Below are 19,366 nucleotides of genomic sequence, written 5' to 3' on the forward strand. Positions count from 1 at the left end.
CTTCTCCTCTGCCTTACTTGTTTCCATCTTAGTGTGTACCTCCTGTAAGAGTATGCAAGGCACCTCGTCAACCTCCAGCAGGTTCCCTAACAAGTGTTCACGCCCCTGTCTACGAAGCTATGCCTCACGAATGAACAGGCTCTAGCTGGACTTAGAGTCTTGTGTGTTGGTGCACACTTACCCACCACATGTTGGTGAGGTGGCCAAACGAGCTCCTCCCACTGATGAAGATACAGTATGCTCTGTTCTTGGGCTTTGCCAGCTACCCTGGTAGCACACACTCACTTCGATTCACTTGCCAAGAGAAGTATCTGGTTGTCATCAGCGTATTGACGAAATCCTCCTGTTGGGTTCCTGTGGCCACTTTTTTTTTTTTTTTAAAGGATGCACCATAGTTTAAAATGTTCATGAAGCCCGTGAAACAAGCTGCGAGTTTCAGCTCCCCCATCCTAGGCCTCAGCTAAGCCAGTCCCTATTCCCCTTCTGGTGTCAGGTTCACCTGGAAGCTCTGATCTACCTGTGGATCCCAGGTGTAGGCATAATCTCGTCTACTGTATCCTCCTTCAGCTGTGCCTCATGCTTCTTCTCCTCCTGCACAGTCATTAAGGTATCAGAAATACCTGCACTCTAAGGTGCTCCCATCCTGGTCAAGATCCCATTTGAGAAAAACTTGGTAGTATCCCTGATAAATCGACCAAGAGGATAAGAGGTCACACTAAAACTACTTGGTCCATTATTGCAAGAGCCCGTGTATGGCCGCAAGGACCAGGCAATCTTTATCAACAACAAGAGGTCACAGGCAAGAGTTGCCTCCGACAGATGATTCCCATCACCCAAGGATCAGGAGGAGACTTATTCACAGACAATTACCAGCTGTTCCTGGTAGAGTTTATGGCAACCGAACCAGCTGCTCCCCTCTTTGAGTCTTCAACAGTCCTCACGGCTCCTCCTCAGGATGGTCCATCTGTCCTCACCTCCTTCTCGGCCAAGGCCTGGAGCGGAAAGACTTGAGGACCCTGCCCAAGAACTGGGCCTTGAAAGGTCTTGAGGCTTCAAATCAACAGAAGGGAATTCTTGGTTTGGTTTCAGCCTCGGCGCTACTGACGGTGCAGAACTTCCCTGCTAGATCTTACACCTCTATAAGGGATCCGTTGACAAATCTGACACAGCCTGGAATCCTATGGGAGTGAGTTCGGGTTTGGATGAGTCGCAAGACGACGTTTCAGACCACTCTTGACGGAGTGCTTCCAATGTCTGCTAGCCCTAAGGCTACAGCCTCAGAGCAAAGAGAGTTGGACCATTTCTTCATGCAGGTCTTAGGCTGCATGAGGAAAATCAACAATATGGGTGATCCTTCCCAATCCTTCTCAGAGGCGAAAGATACGGTCCTGGACTTTGTCAGGTCTCCAAAACTGGCAAGACCAGGATTGAGTTGCCGTAGTCTAGAATGGTGAAGGGAGCTAGGAAGAAAGTCTTTTTCCAAGTAACTGGGACGTCAAACTCAATTTGAGCGGGACATTCATGGTGTCCACTTCCTTCCCCATTTGTACGGCAGAGGAAGTTTTACGAGATCCTAGATGATGATCCCTCTCCTTTGCCTTTAGATGTGGCAATTCAGGCTGTGACCCACAATGTCACTAACAACAAATTGGCAGTACAACCATCAACTTTCTCGGTGGCAGAGGTCGCAAACATGGAGCTGGTTTCAAAGGCTTCTTTGTAAGCTGCTTCGTTGATCGACTACTGGTCTGGCTCAGTAGGCTATCTGATTGCCAATAAGGATTTTGCATACTCAAATAGGCGGGCGTCAATGAACCCTTTTTTGCTTTCTGAGCAAGGGTTATTGAGTTCCTCGACCATAATCTGACCAACCAGTGGACGAACTGGGTTTAGAGAAGGTGCGACTCTGTTATCTCAAAATTCCTCAGGCAGATTCCTAAGAGTGGCAGATTCCTAAGAGTGAATGATTGACACTTCCTCTTCTTGCACCTTTTTAATCCTCGCTAAAACCAGTGACAGTTAAATATTTATGATGCTGAATTCAAAAATTGATGCAGGCGAGTTTTTTTCACTTTAGAGCATTTTAATGACAAATCCAGTTCTCTTGATAAGCAAACCCATCTATGCTATTCTAGCAAATAGGAGGATGTGCATATCCCAGTTGTGTCACAGATTTTCTTGGTTTTTTTCTGTGCCTGTGGCAGATATGCCATCCTCATCCCATGAGAATTGTCTTTTCCTGATATCTTGTCTTGTGTTCCATGACATGGTGTGGGATGTTGTAAGAGAGTGGGAAAGTCAACTTCCCATTACAGTTCATAGGGACTTCCTTCCATGTATAAGTAAGAGGAAAGGTTGTTTCAGCTAAAAAAACACTCATTTTAAAGATGATTTGTAATTTTCCTAGCTCACCAGACAGGAATCTTTTTAGGAAATTCTCACCTCAACTGTTGCTCTCAAGTCCTGATCTGCAGAGGGAGTGAGGCAACCCTCAACTAGAGCCTGGTATGCATGGCTGGGAAGTTGCATATTTACTTTCTTTTGTTTATACATACAGTATCAGTACCAATGACAAGAGCTATTCATATTAAAGAAATCAGTATTGTAAATTGATGAAAAATTCTTATTATTTTTTTAGATTTTAATCTTCATAACAGTTAGGCCCCCTTTCCAAATATATTTCCGCAAGATACTCTATTCGTTATTTTTATTCACTGCAGGATTTTCTTGCATATAAATCTCCTTTAACAGCCACTCTTTCATTCTCCGTAACGAGTTATGCATTACTGTTATTTTCCATTCCTTGACCATATATACTTTCTTTTAATTTTTCTTTTTCTGCTGTTCTCAGTTTTGCCCTCAGAACAATCTAACACATCTACCCTCCTTCATGTCTCATCTGTTTTGTGGTGTAACTGAAAGCTCCTACATTCACCAGTTCTTATCACATTTAATACAGTGGCTACCAATATCCTGTGACTTTTAAGTGAATGGAAAGAAGGAAGGCATGGTGTTCTGCCAACAGTCCCATCTTCTGGGCTCTGAGGTCCTCATGGATTTTGTCTGTAAACAAGTTGGAGCTAATAATTTTACATCAATTTCTTTGGGCTACATAGACTGACTTTTTCATTAAAAGACCTTTTTTTATTACAGTGTACATGGAAAAGGCTTACATAAGAGCTCTCTATTTAGGAAATAAGATCCTTTGTTTGTATTATATAAAAAAAATGGTTTTGGCCTATATTTTTTATGATTTTTAAGATTCAAATTTCAGTTGATTACATCTTTCAGGTACGGCAGGCCAGTTCCGAAGGAACAGCTCAAAATCTCTTCTTATGGGGGCAAAGCATCTGGATTATATCCTCTTTACTGATGGATAATCTACTCCATATCAATGAGCTAGACCTTATCCGTAGATACTTGCCATCATATAATCGACCTCGTAAAGGAGGTCGATACTCTGCTTTCCAGGTAAGAGGTCTTTAAACAGATGTACTGTAATTTGGAAATTATTTAAGTTTTGATTTATTACCTGAATGCACCTTAAATTTTTTTATATTATCCTCTAATGCTAGATTAACATTACCTTACTGTATTTTTTATGGTAAACTGGCTGTAAAGTTTCAGGAATTAATTTCATTACTTTTATTTTTATTATTTATATATTTATCTTAGTCCTGTTTATTGGCATTCTCAAAACTTTTCACTAAATAGAATGCTTTATAAGGAAAGAGGAAAACATGGTTATGCCTGTCAAATTTAGCATTTTTCATCTTTGGAGATTAGCCTTTTTTATTGTTGAAAATGTATTGAATTGGCAATTAAAATTTTTTTAGAGGATTTTTTGTAATTTATTTTTGTGTAACCTGTAAAAAGCTATTTTGACGATAATTGTTTAAAGTACTTTTTATTTCATAAATGAAGCAAAACAGAATTTATCTTTAACTGTTGAAAATTGATTCATAAGATATTTCGATGGTGTTATACAGTATATGAATAATGTAAAAATCGATAAGATTCTAATGAAAGATTCTAGATGTAGGTTTACAGTAGCTCTTAACATTCATGGAGGTTAGCTAACAGACACCCCCACAAATGTTAAAATTTGGAAAATATGTGCTGTCCTCTTAATAATACTCCTAAAACTGCTGTTTCCTTGTACTGTATTACAAAAGCCTTCATGTACTGTAGCTTTGGTAAGAAAGAATGGGAAGTTAAAACATGGTAAGCACCTGAGATTCTCTTTCTTTGAACATCCCCAATATTCATATTATTTTTGTCTATGGAAGTTTGAAGTGTCAACATTGTTCTTTAAAATGAAGAAATTCTCTATTTTCTTTTCTTTCAATATACTAATGCCTCTAGTAAAGCAATGATACTTTCCAGCATTTAGCAAATATAACATGCTGTGCCTGTATCACTTCTTCAGTCTCAATTTATACTTCAAAATGAGATATGTGTACTGCATCTCCAGATTGTCAGGTTTTTTGTTAGTTTTATTCTTGTTTTAGTTGTTTAAAGGTGTTTTTTTTCTGATTTTTTTTAGTAATTTGGGCATTGGGTATAGGAATTGTTTTATTGGTGATCACGTTTACTATTCACTTTGTTTTTTTTTTTTGATGAAATTTTTAAAATTTAGAGAATCTTGTGAGGAGTGCATAGACCTCACTGTTCCTCTTTGGAAAGCGTACTTCTTGTTTGCTGATCAGCCTAGAGTTAAACGAGTACAGGAAAGCTTACTTTTAGCTCATGGGAAATCTAGAGAAGACTAGGCTACTTGATTATAGAGGGAATTATAACAATAATGACACTCTAACCTTTGACTTTGCTGCAGCCAATGAGTTCAGTTTTGATAGCCATGAGGTTATTAAGAATTAACATAATTAATTTCTTTTTTAGAAGCTCAAAAGGCCAATTAGTGTTTGATTGAGGGTAATAGTTCAGGCCAAACCTATCCTATTTCAAACCCTAACCAAACTTTTCAAGATTTAGCTATTGGTTCTAATGCACCATTCAGTAAGGTTTCTGATGGTTCAGGGTACATCCCAGATCCAAAATCCTTTCCTAGAACCTCAAATTCTTCATTTACTTATTTCCGTTCTGCTACAAAACCTTTGCACTCCCACATTTCTACCCACTCTTAGACAACTAGACTGCAAAACAGAAGGCTGAGATAATAGCCAACTGGGCTCCTTATATTTCTACTCTTGGTAAATTAAATACTTCCAATCTACTGTTTATCCCGTATGTGCCAAGATGGTAATCTGAATCTTATATCACTCCTCTTGATGGAATAAGCGGCCTTTAACAAACTCATTATTACATGGATGGTGTGACAAATCGTATGATTCCTTTTGGCCAAAATATTTTCTTTTAGTTAATCTGTTAAAGATTCACTAAATCTTCTGGTTGTAATATGTTTATGGTGGCTGTGTGAGTTGTTCATTAGCAAGCTCAGCCACTACCTCATCAAAAGATTTTAACTTTAGTGGTAAATGTAGGGATTAGTACCTTAATTGCATAGATAAGTCTCCTAAATAAATGCATATCAGTTTTCCTAAGTAGTTGGTAAGCAATTGTAAAACAGTTTAGTAAAGTCTTTAAAATACATTATTAAAATGGCAAAAGTGAAGATTAGTCTTTATGAAAAATTATTTAAGGATATCCAAATAAGCTACTAAAGGTATATAGTTATCCAAAAATTAATTTAAGGCAGGTAATTCAAGTTCCCCTTTAGTGTTTAAGCCTTCTATCCTGCAGGACAGATCAATTGCCAATTTAGTTCTGGGTTACGTTCTTTTCTCTGCTCATCAACCCATCAGTAATACATTCTTTGCTCTGCTCTTCTTCCCATCAGCAATACATTCTTTGCTCTGCTCTTCAGCCCAATAGCAATTTTCAGCCCATTAGCAATACGTTCTTTGCTGTGCTCTTCAGCCCATCAGTAAGGAAATTATAGATTATTGTAACAAATGTATTAATGAATTATTTTGTATCCTTGGACATATTGAAAAGATATACAGGATTAGATTGTAGGTTTTAACTTTAAGATACGGTTGCCAGGTACCTAAATGAGGTTAGATACACATAGTTAGTTTTAGGTGATTATTATTGCTCCATGATAATATGGAAATAATAATTTTGGTTAATATGAGATCTATTTGTTTTGGTACATCTAACACAGGCCTGCATTGTTTACTGTCCTCATTCACTTAACAACACTTGAGATTACCAAACCATTTTTCTTCACTCAGGGAATTAACCACTGCATTGTAATTGTTCAGTGACTACTTTCCTCTTGGTAAGGGTAGAAGAGACTCTTTAGCTATGATAAGCAGCTCTTCTAGGATGATACTCTAAATTCAAACCATTGTTCTCTAGTTTTGGATAGTGCCATAGCCTCTTTACCATGGCCCTTCACATTCTTAGATTGGGTTTCTCTTGCTTAAGGGGCACTCAGGCAAACTGTTCTATCTCATTTCTCTTCTTGTTTTTTTTTTAACTTTTATAGATTATACAGTATATTGAAGATCTAATTTGATGATGTTATTCTTAGAATATTTTATTTTGATTGTTTATTACTTCTCTTATAGTTTATTTATTTTCTTGTTTCCTTCCCTCATTGCTCATTGGAGAGAGAGAGAGAGAGAGAGAGAGAGAGAGAGAGAGAGAGAGAGAGAGAGAGAGAGAGAGAGATATATATCATCATCATGCCCTTTTTCTTATCACTGCCTTGGTTTCCACTCGCTTGCTTTGGACCCATGACTTGTCAAGTTAATTTTCCACAAAGTAATGTTAAAACCATATAAATAATGGAAACATAGATGTGTTCAGACATCGGAGATGACACGAAATGAACGAGCAGTGCAGGCCTCGAGAACAGCTCCCACATGCTCGGCCACCTAGCAACAGCATCTGTAAGCGGGCTGGTATCTCAAGTTTGTGCTTGTATCTCAATACAAAAATTTGCTCAGTGGCTTACTCGTATCTCAAAATGCTTGTATATTCGGACGCTCGTATGTCAAGGTATTACTGTATTTGTCTGTGTGTCTGTGGACAGGATTTCATCAAAAGTACTCGATGGATTTTACAAATTTTCAATATTAAACTTACCCGATAATCATGTAGCTGTCAACTCTGTTGCCCGACAGAATTCTATGGAGGGATACGCCAGCTATCACAATACTAGAAGGGGGTGTTCTTACCAGCGCCACCTGTGGCCAGGTACTCAAGTACTTCTTGTTGACACCTCCTCAATTATTCCTCTGTCGTGCTTCTGACAAGACGTTCTGGGATACGCTTATGTTCTTGGAGTATTTTCACGACTTTGGTGAAGTATTTCTCTTTGATTTCGGCTGTCGCTTTACTGGAAACTTCTTTTTTAGCTTAGTTAGCTTTTGGAATTAATTTGATTATTTTTGGTGACGAAGAGAGTATGAACTCTCGTTCACCTTTCAATGGCGACCCTTCCCTTAGACGGCAGTGTTGGTGTCTAAGAGAGTATAGACTCTCTTTCTTAATTTTGCTTAACAAAAGTTATAGATTTATTTTATATCTCTCCGCCTCTTATAGGCCTCTTCGATTAACTTCCTTTTATTATAAACTTATTAAAATTAATTTTTATATTTGTTTATTTTCGACCTTCCTAATAGTAGGCGGTCTTTTCTTGGTACCGAAGTTAATTATCGTGAGCCCGTCATTTCGGTTTTACCTGTTAACATATTATGCTATTTTAAGGTCTTTGAAAGAATTTCTTTGATAGTCTCGTACTTTTTCAAAGTTGAACTAACGTTTTGTTTGTCTCGGCAGTTGTTGACGTTCAGAACGTTTCAACTTGCACTCTATCGTTACGATAGAGAAAGAATGTTCACGGTTTCACATTGCAGTAAGAGTAACCGTGTCTAGCGTTTTGTTCATTCTTTCTTAACTTAATGGTTTTGATCCTATTAAGGAACTTTTCTTTTTGGGAAATATTTCAGTTTTTTCCTTTAACAATAATATGTTTTAACGATATATATGATTGGGCTCTTCTCTCAGGTTCTAAGTCAAGAGAGAGAGAGAGAGAGAGAGAGAGAGAGAGAGAGATAGAGACGGAGGGAGAAAGAGGATAAACGTTTCCCTCAACCTGCCAGGCGTACGAGTAACGTCGTTATCGTTTTGCTCTTATCCCTAGTCTCTTTAGGGGAAGAAACTAAACGTTTCTAGAGTGATCTAGTGTTTAGTCTCTTTCCAGCCACTGATTTTTCTTTCATTAGATTTTTCTGTTACATTGTAATTCTGTTTTCGCAATTACTAACTTTTGAGAAGGATAGAATTGCGTGTTTCAGGTACAAACCACTTAAAGTTTCGAGTTCAGTGAAATAAGTGCAAACAGAAATCAAAGTGATAAGTGATTAGCGCAAAGTATGTCAGTGTTATGCGTGAGGGTACTTCTGTGCGTGCCAGTCGTCCTCCCAGTCCGGGACCTCTTGCAAGCTCCCAAGCCCAGGGGAGAAGCAATGTCGAAGGGCATAAGGGTTCGGCAGGCCTTGATCGGCGCACAGAAGTATCCTCGGTGGTTGTGGGCGTGTCTTACAGAGACCGTCACTCCCACCCGCAGACGATTGAGCCCTTATTTTGCTCGTCTGCAGAAGAGATTTAGAGGAGAAAATAAAGGCAGAGTTACGCTGGTCTCAGGTCTCAAGACCTCTTAAACGTAAAGTCCAGACCTATGCCAGACGTACGAAGTAAAGTTCAACAACCCGGATGCAGTCATTGGGTTAGCTCTGTCTCTCCTCAGTCATCAGTTTGTCGGGCTGAGAGTGCGCCTACACTCCCCCCCCCCCCCCTATGCTCGCTCCGCCTGATCGCAGTACCACCTGCCAGGCGTACGATGTTGTGGACTCTACTACAGTCCATGCAAGCACAGCTTTCGGACCTGATGCGTGAGTGTCGTGCTGAGAGTGTTACACCTCCTCCTCCTCCTGCACCGGTGGTGCACCAACCGCCTGCACCCGTTCAGCCTGTGCTGCACCCGCCTGCACCGGTGGTGCACCAACCGGCTGCACCCGTTCAGCCTGTGCTGCACCCGCCTGCACTCGCTGCACCCTGTCGCAGCACCATCTGCCAGGCGTACGATGTTGTAGACTCTACTACAGTCCATGCAAGCACAGCTTTCGGACCTGTTGTGTGAGTGTCGGGCTGAGAGTGTTGCACCTCCCCTGCACCCGTTCAGCCTGTGCTCAACCCGCCTGCACTCGCTGCACCCAGTCGCAGCACCATCTGCCAGGCGTACGATGTTGTAGACTCTACTACAGTCCATGCAAGCACAGCTTTCGGACCTGTTGTGTGAGTGTCGGGCTGAGAGTGTTGCACCTCCCCTGCACCCTTTCAGCCTGTGCTCAACCCGCCTGTACTCGCTGCACCCAGTCGCAGCACCATCTGCCAGGCGTACGATGTTGAACCTCTTTCTGTGTTCGCTGTTCCCAGTGTTGTTCAGCCTCAGCCTTCTTTAAGGCAACCTTCGGTTTGGGATCAGGAGGATTACCCCACTCTTCCTCCTCCTCCCCTGGCTGCTCCACCGGTGGTGCAACTCTCGGTGGAGGTACAACTGCTGCACCGAGCTCAACCCGTGCACCCTGATTCTGCACCTTCCACTGTTGTTGTTCCAGCTCGTTCTGACTCTGCTGTTCAGCATACCTTACCTCCATTTTCTAACCATGGCAAAAATATGAATCATGAGTTATGAATGTAAGGTAAACATTATGTTGATTTTTAAACCCCATGCAAGCATGCATAAAGCACTCTAGCACTGGTCATGGAATTTCTGAGAAATGTTAAATGCCATGCACACGCTCTGCTTTCGATACAGCAGGCTCTGCTTACTACATGCTCAGCATTCAGCATGCTCTGCATTCAGCATGCTCTGCATACAACATGCTCTGCTTACAGCATGCTCTGCTTTCAGCATGCTATGCATACAACATGCTCTACATACAGCATGCTCTGCATACAGCATACTCTGCATTCATCATGCTCTGCATACCTTACCGCATGCTTCTCAACATATCTTGGGTTGTTGCCAACTCACTAGACTGTCAAGCAGTTTCATAACGTTGCCTTCTAGTCTGCTGCTTTTGCACCAGTGAACCCTCACTCAGAGAACTTAGCTTTTCTAGGATAAGGTCCCTGTAGATGAGAAAGTTCTTTTCTCCCTCCTTCTGATATTCCCTTGAGGACTCTGTCATTTGGAGGGAGCCTTTAGCTGCATAACCTCTTATGGACTTTTATTTAAGCATAACATGCTTACAGGGAAGGTAATGGTTCCACTTCAGCCGCTAATCCCGTCTGTTACCACACCTGCTCCCATAGACCTTGAGCTGTGTTGCATGACATGCAGTCCAAGCTTAGTCCTTGTTAGAGGATTTTTGTTTACGGAGTCAATGTGTCACGGGGAAGACGTTCAACAACCAACAGAAGGGACTTGTTGTGACGCAGTGCGGCAACCTCAGCAACCCGTTAAGGAGTTGTCTGTACGACCCAGATAGTCTAGACAGATTCGGGTTGTCACTGTACTTCCTCGCTTGCCCATGATTGTCAGTTTACAGACTGTGCAGCAGTATCATGATCTTGTGTCCGGCTCCGTCAGACGACTGGCTTTTAAGAGCTCCCACAAGTCGTCGCTGTCTGGAGATTTTCAAATGGACTATGGATCTGACCAAGGAACTGGGCCTCCTGGTCAATTTTGAGGAGTCTCAGCTCGTTCCATCCCAGACCATTGTTTCCTTGGGTATGGATCTTCAGAGTCGAGCTTTTTGGACTTGTCCGTCGGCCCCAAGGATCTTCCAAGCCCTAGAATGCATCCAGAGCATGCTGAGAAGGAACCGATGCTTAGTCAGGCAGGGGATGAGTCTAACAGGGACACTTTCATCGCTGGCCCTGTTCATCGAGTTAGGGAGACTCCACCTCCGCCCCCTTCAGTATCATCTAGCTGCTCACTGGATAAAGGACATGACGCTAGAGACGGGCTCAGTTCCTGTTTCCGAAGAGATGAGGTCTACTCTAACGTGGTGGAAGAACAGCATTCTTCTCAAGGAAGGTCTACCTTTGGCTGTTCAGACCCCCGACCACCGTCTCTTCTCGGACGCATCGGACACGGGCTGGGGTGCGACACTGGACGGACAGGAATGCTCGGGAACATGGAATCAGGAGCAAAGGACACTTCACATCTATTGCAAGGAGTTGTTGGCAGTTCATCTGGCCTTGATAAACTTCAAGTCCCTCCAGCTTACAAGGTGGTGGAGGTGAACTCCGACTACACCACAGCCTTGGCTTACATCTCCAAGCAGAGAGGGACTCATTCGAGGAAGTTGTTCAAGATCGCAAGGGACCTCCTCATTTGGTCAAAGATCGAAAGCTCACGCTGGTAATGAGGCTCATTCAGGGCGATATGAATGTCATGGCAGATCGCCTCAGCCGTAAGGGTCAGGTCTTCCCCACAGAGTGGACCCTTCACAAGAATGTTTGCAGCAGACTTTGGGCCCTGTGGGGTCTGCCAACCATAGTTCTATTCGCTACCTCGATGACCAAGAAGCTCCTCTTGTATTGTTCTCCGATTCCAGACCCAACAGCAGTTCGCGTGGATGCCTTTCTGCTGGATTGGTCCCATCTCAACCTGTATGCATTCCCGCCGTTCAAGATTGTCAACAGGGTACTTCAGAAGTTCGCCTCTCACAAAGGGACACGGTTGACGTTGGTTGCTCCCCTCTGACCCGCGAGAGAAGGGTTCACCGAGGTACTGCAATGGCTGGTCGACGTTTCCCAGGACTCTTCCTCCTAGAGTGGACCTTCTGCGTCAACCTCACGTAAAGAAGGTACACCCAAACCTCCACGCTCTTCGTCTGACTGCCTTCAGACTATCGAAAGTCTCTCAAGAACTAGAGGCTTTTCGAAGGAGGCAGCCAGAACGATTGCCAGAGCAAGGACGACATCCACTCTCAGAGTCTATCAGTCTTAATGGGAAGTCTTCCGAAGCTGGTGCAAGGCCAATGCAGTTTTCCTCAACCAGTACCACTGTAACCCAGATTGCTGACTTCCTGTTACATCTAAGGAACGTAAAATCCCTATCAGCTCCTACGATCAAGGGTTACAGAAGTATGTTGGCAGCGGTTTTCCGCCACAGAGGCTTGGATCTTTCCTCCAACAAAGACCTACAGGACCTCCTTAGGTCTTTTGAGACCTCAAAGGAACGTCGGTTGTCCACTCCAGGCTGGAATCTAGACGTGGTCCTAAGGTTCCTAATGTCATCAGGATTTGAACCGTTCCAATCAGCCTCTTTTAAGGACCTCACATTAGAAACTCTTTTCCTCGTGTGCTTAGCAACAGGTAAAAGAGTAAGTGAGATCCACGCCTTCAGCAGGAACATAGGTTTCACATCTGAAACGGCTACATGTTCCTTGCGGCTCGGTTTTTTTTTGGCTAAAACGAGCTTCCTTCCCGTCCTTGCCCTAAGTCGTTCGAGATCCCAAGCCTGTCCAACATGGTGGGGAACGAACTAGAGAGAGTACTTTGCCCTGTTAGAGCTCTTAAGTACTATTTAAGAAGGTCAAAACCATTACGAGGACAATCAGAAGCCTTATAGTGTGCTATCAAGAAGCCTTCTCTACCAATGTCTAAGAACTCAGTTTCTTACTACATCAGGCTTCTGATTAGAGAAGCAAATTCTCATCTGAAGGAAGAAGACCTTGCTTTGCTGAAGGTAAGGACACATGAAGTGAGCGCTGTGGCTACTTCAGTGGCCTTCAAACAGAACCGTTCTCTGCAGAGTGTTATGGATGCAACCTATTGGAGAAGCAAGTCAGTGTTCGCATCATTCTATCTCAAAGATGTCCAGTCTCTTTACGAGTACTGCTACACCCTGGGTCCATTCGTAGCAACGAATGCAGTAGTAGGCGAGGGCTCAGCCACTACATTCCCATAATTCCATAACTTTTTAACCTTTCTCTTGAATACTTTTTATGGGTTGTTCGGTCGGCTAAGAAGCCTTCCACATCCTTGTTGATTTGGCGGGTGGTCAATTCTTTCTTGAGAAGCGCCGAGGTTAAAGGTTGTGATGAGGTCCTTTAGTATGGGTTGCAGCCCTGTATACTTTAGCACCTTTGGGTTGATTCAGCCTCCAAGAGGAACGCTGCGCTCAGTAAGGAAGACGAACTTAAAAAAGAGACAGAGTAACGGTTCAATTCGACTTCCTTACCAGGTACTTATTATTTCATTGTTATTTGAGATAACTGTTATATGAAATATGGGATACTTAGCTATCCTTTAATCTTGTACACTGGTTTTCACCCACCCCCCTGGGTGTGAATCAGCTACATGATTATCGGGTAAGTTTAATATTGAAAAATGTTATTTTCATTAGTAAAATAAATTTTTGAATATACTTACCCGATAATCATGATTTAATTGACCCTCCCTTCCTCCCCATAGAGAACCAGTGGGACCGAGGAATAATTGAGGAGGTGTCAACAAGAAGTACTTGAGTACCTGGCCACAGGTGGCGCTGGTAAGAACACCCCCTTCTAGTATTGTGATAGCTGGCGTATCCCTCCATAGAATTCTGTCGGGCAACAGAGTTGACAGCTACATGATTATCGGGTAAGTATATTCAAAAATTTATTTTACTAATGAAAATAACATATTTCACCACAGTTAGATCTTAGGTTATGGATGACTCCATTAAATTTTGGATATGATCCGGATCCAGATCTGGATTCTAGATCTGGATTTGTATTATTTGCCATTTTGAAGATACAGTAATGTCAAAACTATGAGACGGATTATGACAAAATTTTCATTACAGATAGATCTTAGGTCATGGACCATCCCATTAAATTCTAGAGATGATCCAGATCTGGATCTGGATTCTATATTATTTATTTAATTCTTTGATTGGATTCTAGTATATTTATTTTTCTGTGTGTGGACAGGATTACGTTGAAACTACTTGACGGATTTTGAAAAAATTTTCACCACAGATAGAGCTTAGATCATGGATGACCCCATAAATTGTGGAGATGATCTGGATTCTATATCCGATTTTGCATGTTTTGCCATTTTAAAATTGATGTTAAAACAAATTAACGGATTTTGACGACATTTCCACTACAGATATATCTTAGGCCATGGACGACTCCATTAACTGTTGGTGGAGATCAGAAATCTCCGATTGCTCTTCTTTTATTTCTAATTCTATGCATCCATTACATTCAGATCTTCCCAGACTGTACCATTCTCTATGTAGTACTAGGTTCTTTTCTAACAGTCATGCCATCTCTATACATAAGGCATAATGCTACATAATATTATAGGAGTTTTATTTCAGTTTTGGAATGATCTTCTTAATCTGGAAGTTTAATCACAGAACCTTCAGAAGTTCAGAACTTTTTGATAAAACTTTCTGTTGGACATGTTGACATGAGTCTCGTTTGATAGTTTATATATGATTGGTGTATTTTAACATTCTTACACTGATCTTGAAATATTTTGCTTCTTATTCATTTTTTATACTACTGTATATAATATATAGTTTGAATGCTATTTCCTTATTTCCTTTCATCATTGAGCTGCTTTCTCTGAGACATATGAAATTGAAAATATTTTCGTTCATGAACCTAAAAGGGATTTTGACGAAGGAAAAATCTATTTCTGGGGAGAGACCTGTGGCGCCCGGCGAAAAGTCCTTCTTGTATACCTTTTCTGATAAAAACCTTCCAATTATACCAGAGAAAGATAAAAGCATGGAATGCTGAGGTTACAACCCTCGCGCGAGCACCTTTTGGGTGTCGTGTATAAAGCAAAGGCGCGTGAAATCCACTATTCACAGGTTGTCTTCCATTTAGTTAATTCCTTCGCCAAAGGGATGGGCCGATACAGAGGCCCTAGACACATCCCCATCGCCGCACCACCCACGCCACGACGCGAGCGCCATCTGAACATCATCCTTCTTTTTGGAATTCAAAAGTGTTGAATGTTTTCGTTGTGCTCTCGGTCTTTTTTATCTATCGTGGATTTATTTTGTCATGTCCGAAGCTCCATCTTCACACATTCCAATGTTAAGTACCATAGTTTGTTTTGACAGTATTTTATTGTACCGGGCTTGTGTTTTATATCCAGTATAGTCTGTTTTATTATCCCCGTCTGGCCGTTCATGGCGGCCATTGTTTGTTCACTTGTTGGGGAATTCATCTTTATCTGCCCGTTTAGTACTCTGTCACTTAGGTTCTTGGTTAAGTCCCTGGCCTTATGCCTTTAGAACCGTTATTATTTTTATTTTTATTTTTTGCTCATGGTACTTTTTGCAAGTAAGTCCAGCCTACGATCGAGATAGCGATTTAGCTTTGTTTTTGTTTAGTAACCGCCCGAGGCGTTCGTCACTCGACTCGGTTAAAGGAACAGTGCTATTTATTTTAAGTTTTAACGGATGCTATTCTTCGATCGTAGTATTATATGGATGTACATTTTTATTTTATACGTTTATAATAGTGTTTTGTGATTTTTAGTCCTGTTTTTGTGTCCAAGAGAGCGAGAGATTGGGGTACCCGTTTTCTGTTCGCAGTCACGAGTTACCCCTTTCTCTCGTTTTCTTTCTTAGCTCCGGTGGGGGAGCGGATTTCCCGTTTTCCGTTTTGTGCGGTCAGCGGGTTCTCCCTCCCTCACCTCTCCCCCTCTGGGTGGATGATAACTTACGAGTTATTTATTTTTTCGTGACTTTTCAATTGTTAGCGTTATTTTGGTCCGTGTTTCGCCCTCTCCCCGTTACGGCTCGGGAGTAGTTATGAACGTTATCCACTCCGCCTTGAGTTATACTCCGCCACGAGGGATTCTCAATAACTTTCGTTCTATTGTTATATTTATATTGTTTACTACATGGGACGGGCTTCATATTGTTTAGATAAGACCCTCCGGTGGCCCTTACTTCGGTCTCAGGCCACGGCCATATCCACAATAGCCTTTGTTATTACAACTGTGTTGTTATTCACAATAATTATTCAGGACCTTTCTTCTCCCTCCGGCCTCACCGGAGATCGTAAATACGCTTTACTATGATCTAAGCTTTAGTCTTTAGCTACGACTTAGCTTTTTATCTTTCACAATTGAATTATTAGCCACAATTGAATTATTCAGGGCATCTCATTATCCTCCGGCGTCACCGGAGGTCGCCCAAACACTTAACACTTAAAGTTGCCTTAGCTAATTAGCTAAGGCTCCTTTATTCAGGACATTTCATTACGATCCGGCCTCACCGGAGCTCCGGCTTCACCGGAGGTCGCCCATACACTTCACACTTATATTTGCCTTGCCTTTAGCTAAGGCTGGTGTTTGTATTTATTTTAAGGGCATGTCACTGCTTCCCCGACCCTTGGAGGTCGGCGGATTACTTTAAGCTTATTATCCTTATGTCATTAACAGACATTGGGTGCATTACAAATATACAGACAATTGAATTTTAAAGTGCCAACAATGGTATGGGGCAGTATCAACTTAAAGTTAATAGTTAGTTGTTTGGTCAAGGCAATATGGGTGCTTAGGTAATTCAGTGAGTGCCAGAACTCTAAAATAATAGGTTTTTATCCCTTATCAGAGTTTCAAGCATCACCAGACTCATGTCTCCTTTCTTTTACAGAAGGCCCGTTGTACTGCTGAAGGATGCTCTGCCTCGTTCAGCGACCCCGTTGGGCATGACCTCTGCCGGTCTCATGCCCACTGCTCCATTCCCTTTATCCAGGAACCGGGACAGGCCCAATACCCAGTGTGGTTCCCGGATTTGTGCTCGTTCTGTTACGAGTTGTCGTCAGTTCTGCTGAATGATGATGTAAGTGGGTTTTCCCTTTGTTCCTTATTTCTCGTTGGCAGACACTAATATAGACATGAATATGATATACACAGTATATTTAGGAGGGCAAACCCCCTCCTCCATCACTAATCACTGCAAATCTTACAGGCCGATGATGTCTCTCTTCGGTCAGCAAGGGCTACTCTTCGGCCGTGGGTGTCGGGCTTTGGCAGGAATGCCCCGTCTGGCGCTCCCTATCTCCTCGATGGGGATATGGCCTCCCGTCTCTTCCCAGGCTCGACTACTGCTGCAGTCTCTCCTGACCTTGCTGCCCCTTTAATTGAAGAAGTCAGGGCTACCATTTCCGTGGAGGACGAAACCCTCGTACCAATGGACATGGCTGGTCTGGATATAGACGTAGAACCCAGGGACGAGCAGGTAAGTGGTGCCGAGTTGGTGGAAACCCTTTTCTCTCCTACTCCCTCTTCTACCTCTTCCTTTCTAGGTTTTGATAACTCTAAGGCTTCTCCTCGGGATCCCTCTGCCTCCGTACGACCCAAGGTGAAGCCACTTCGAACTTATAAGACTTCAGCTTTGCCAGTATCAACGTCACCGGTCCCCGGACCCTCGACAGCTCCTGATATTCATATTGCTCCTCGTAAAACCACTACTCCTAAGAAGTCTAAGTCTACCAAATCCAAGAAAAAACCAACGGGTGACTTTCAGGTACCCTGGGCTGATCTCCTCCCCATCCAACTGATCAAAGGATTGGTCAGGGATCAAGTTCAACATCACTCTGGTGCAATAACAGAGATTAAGGATATGATGGCTACTCTGATCCGCGCCGGAACTCAGTTCCCTCCCCCTTCTGCCCCAGACGCATCGAAGCTGCCGCCCTTCGATAAAAACAATCCTTGGCGGTTTGCTTTGCATGCTCCATTCGTAGATGGCTCCCTAACTCTGGAGGGCATGGGCACCCGCCCTCTAGAGGACCTGGAGTTCTATCCCCCTGGCCTAGCATTCCCGTTCAATGGTTTTGTACGGTTAAAGGAACATGCATTGGTCCGTATGGACAAGGTACCGAAGGAAACGGTCATATTTCCAAAAGAGCAGGCCCAGGCTATCTGGGCCAGAACACTAACAGAGTGGGGGTGTATTAACTCAAAGCTCACCCCTCACAAGGGTTCCTACACTATTTTTACGACAGCGGCCTCCATCTCTTTGCCGCTCATAGACAAAGTCACAGAGCTGACTATACAGGCCATCAAAGAAGGCTCTTCCATGCCGGCTCTCAAGGAGACGGACCCCACCTCTTTGCTTATTCCGGGTTCCTCGGCAGCCTGGGATGCTGCGGCCTCTACCTTCACGGTGGGGAAACTAGACCCGGACTGTGCCTCTACTCTTTTCTCTGAGAAGCTTCCCAGATTAATAGAGAGTCTTCTCAAAACTGAGTTCGAGACCCGTACTAGACTTGCTAGGTCCCTCCAATCCATCACCTCCATGGAGTCCCTTGCATCTCTTTACCCAGAGGAAACGCTGTTCAGAGTCGCCACAAAGAACCAGCTGCTATCCTACCAAATAGATCTCCATGACTTCTGGTCAGCACGGGTTAGTTGCAGGAAGTTCGTTCTGTCGGAGGCCACCATCAGGCATGAGCCGAACAGACTGATAGCTTCCTCCTGCTGGGGTAAGACCCTCTTCCCTCAGACCGAGGTGGATAAGGTTCTTCAGGACGCAGCGAGGGCAAACCAGAATTTGCAGGTAAGGTGGGGTCTCTCAGCCAAAAAGAGGTTCGAACCCCAGAGACACACATTCTTCAAGAAGAAGCTGAGGTTTAGTCCTTACAAAGCGGCCCGGGGTACCTCGTCCCCACAGCCTTCCGCGGCCTCGACTTCTCGACAACAGGCGCCTCCTCAGCAGGTAGTCTACCTCGCTGCTCCCCCTGGTACACAGCCCAACCCCTCTTGGATGCCCTCACCTGCATACAACCCTGCCTACGAACCCTCCGGTTCCTTTCGTGGATACCAAAGAGGGAGTTCCAGAGGTAGAGGACAGTTCCGCCAACGCGGCGGGCCCAGAGCAAGGGGTTCCCGTGGAGGGAGGGGCCCTAAGTTCACTCCCTCCCAATGATGTGATGCCGGTAGGAGGGAGACTTTATCACTTCCGGGATCATTGGACCTTCAGTCCATGGGCTCACAGCATAATATCAAGGGGCTTGGGTTGGAAATGGTCACAGGGATCCCCTCCTCCACCGGTGACCTTCTTCCAGAGACCCACTCCCATCCTGGAAGAGTACACTGCGGAGTTACTCAAGAAGAGAGCAATCAAGCGGGTTCGATCCCTGAAGTTCCAAGGCCGCCTGTTTACAGTCCCGAAGAAAGACTCGTCGGCGTTGAGGGTAGTTCTGGACTTGTCGAAGCTCAACTCTTACATCCTTTGCGACAAGTTCCGTATGCTGACTATCTCTCAGGTACGGACCTTACTTCCCCGTGGGGCCGTCACCACCTCTATCGATCTTACCGACGCCTATTATCATGTCCCAGTAGCTCGAAACTT

The 19,366-nt window shown here is 43.4% G+C and overlaps 1 protein-coding gene across 3 annotated transcripts in view; it reads left to right on the plus strand.

Moving 5' to 3' along the window:
* The window catches only part of LOC137643987 (probable phosphorylase b kinase regulatory subunit beta), a 647,361-nt gene that overhangs the window by 271,435 nt on the left and 356,560 nt on the right, over positions 1 to 19,366 (plus strand). For all 3 annotated transcript variants that reach the window (XM_068376819.1, XM_068376818.1, XM_068376820.1), the window contains exon 11: positions 3,292 to 3,471. In XM_068376819.1, the coding sequence (XP_068232920.1) occupies positions 3,292 to 3,471 (180 nt within the window). The remainder of the gene's footprint in view (positions 1 to 3,291; positions 3,472 to 19,366) is intronic.

The sequence above is a fragment of the Palaemon carinicauda genome, chromosome 7 (genome assembly GCF_036898095.1).
Source record: "Palaemon carinicauda isolate YSFRI2023 chromosome 7, ASM3689809v2, whole genome shotgun sequence".
In the NCBI taxonomy this organism is placed as follows: Eukaryota; Metazoa; Arthropoda; class Malacostraca; order Decapoda; family Palaemonidae; genus Palaemon; species Palaemon carinicauda.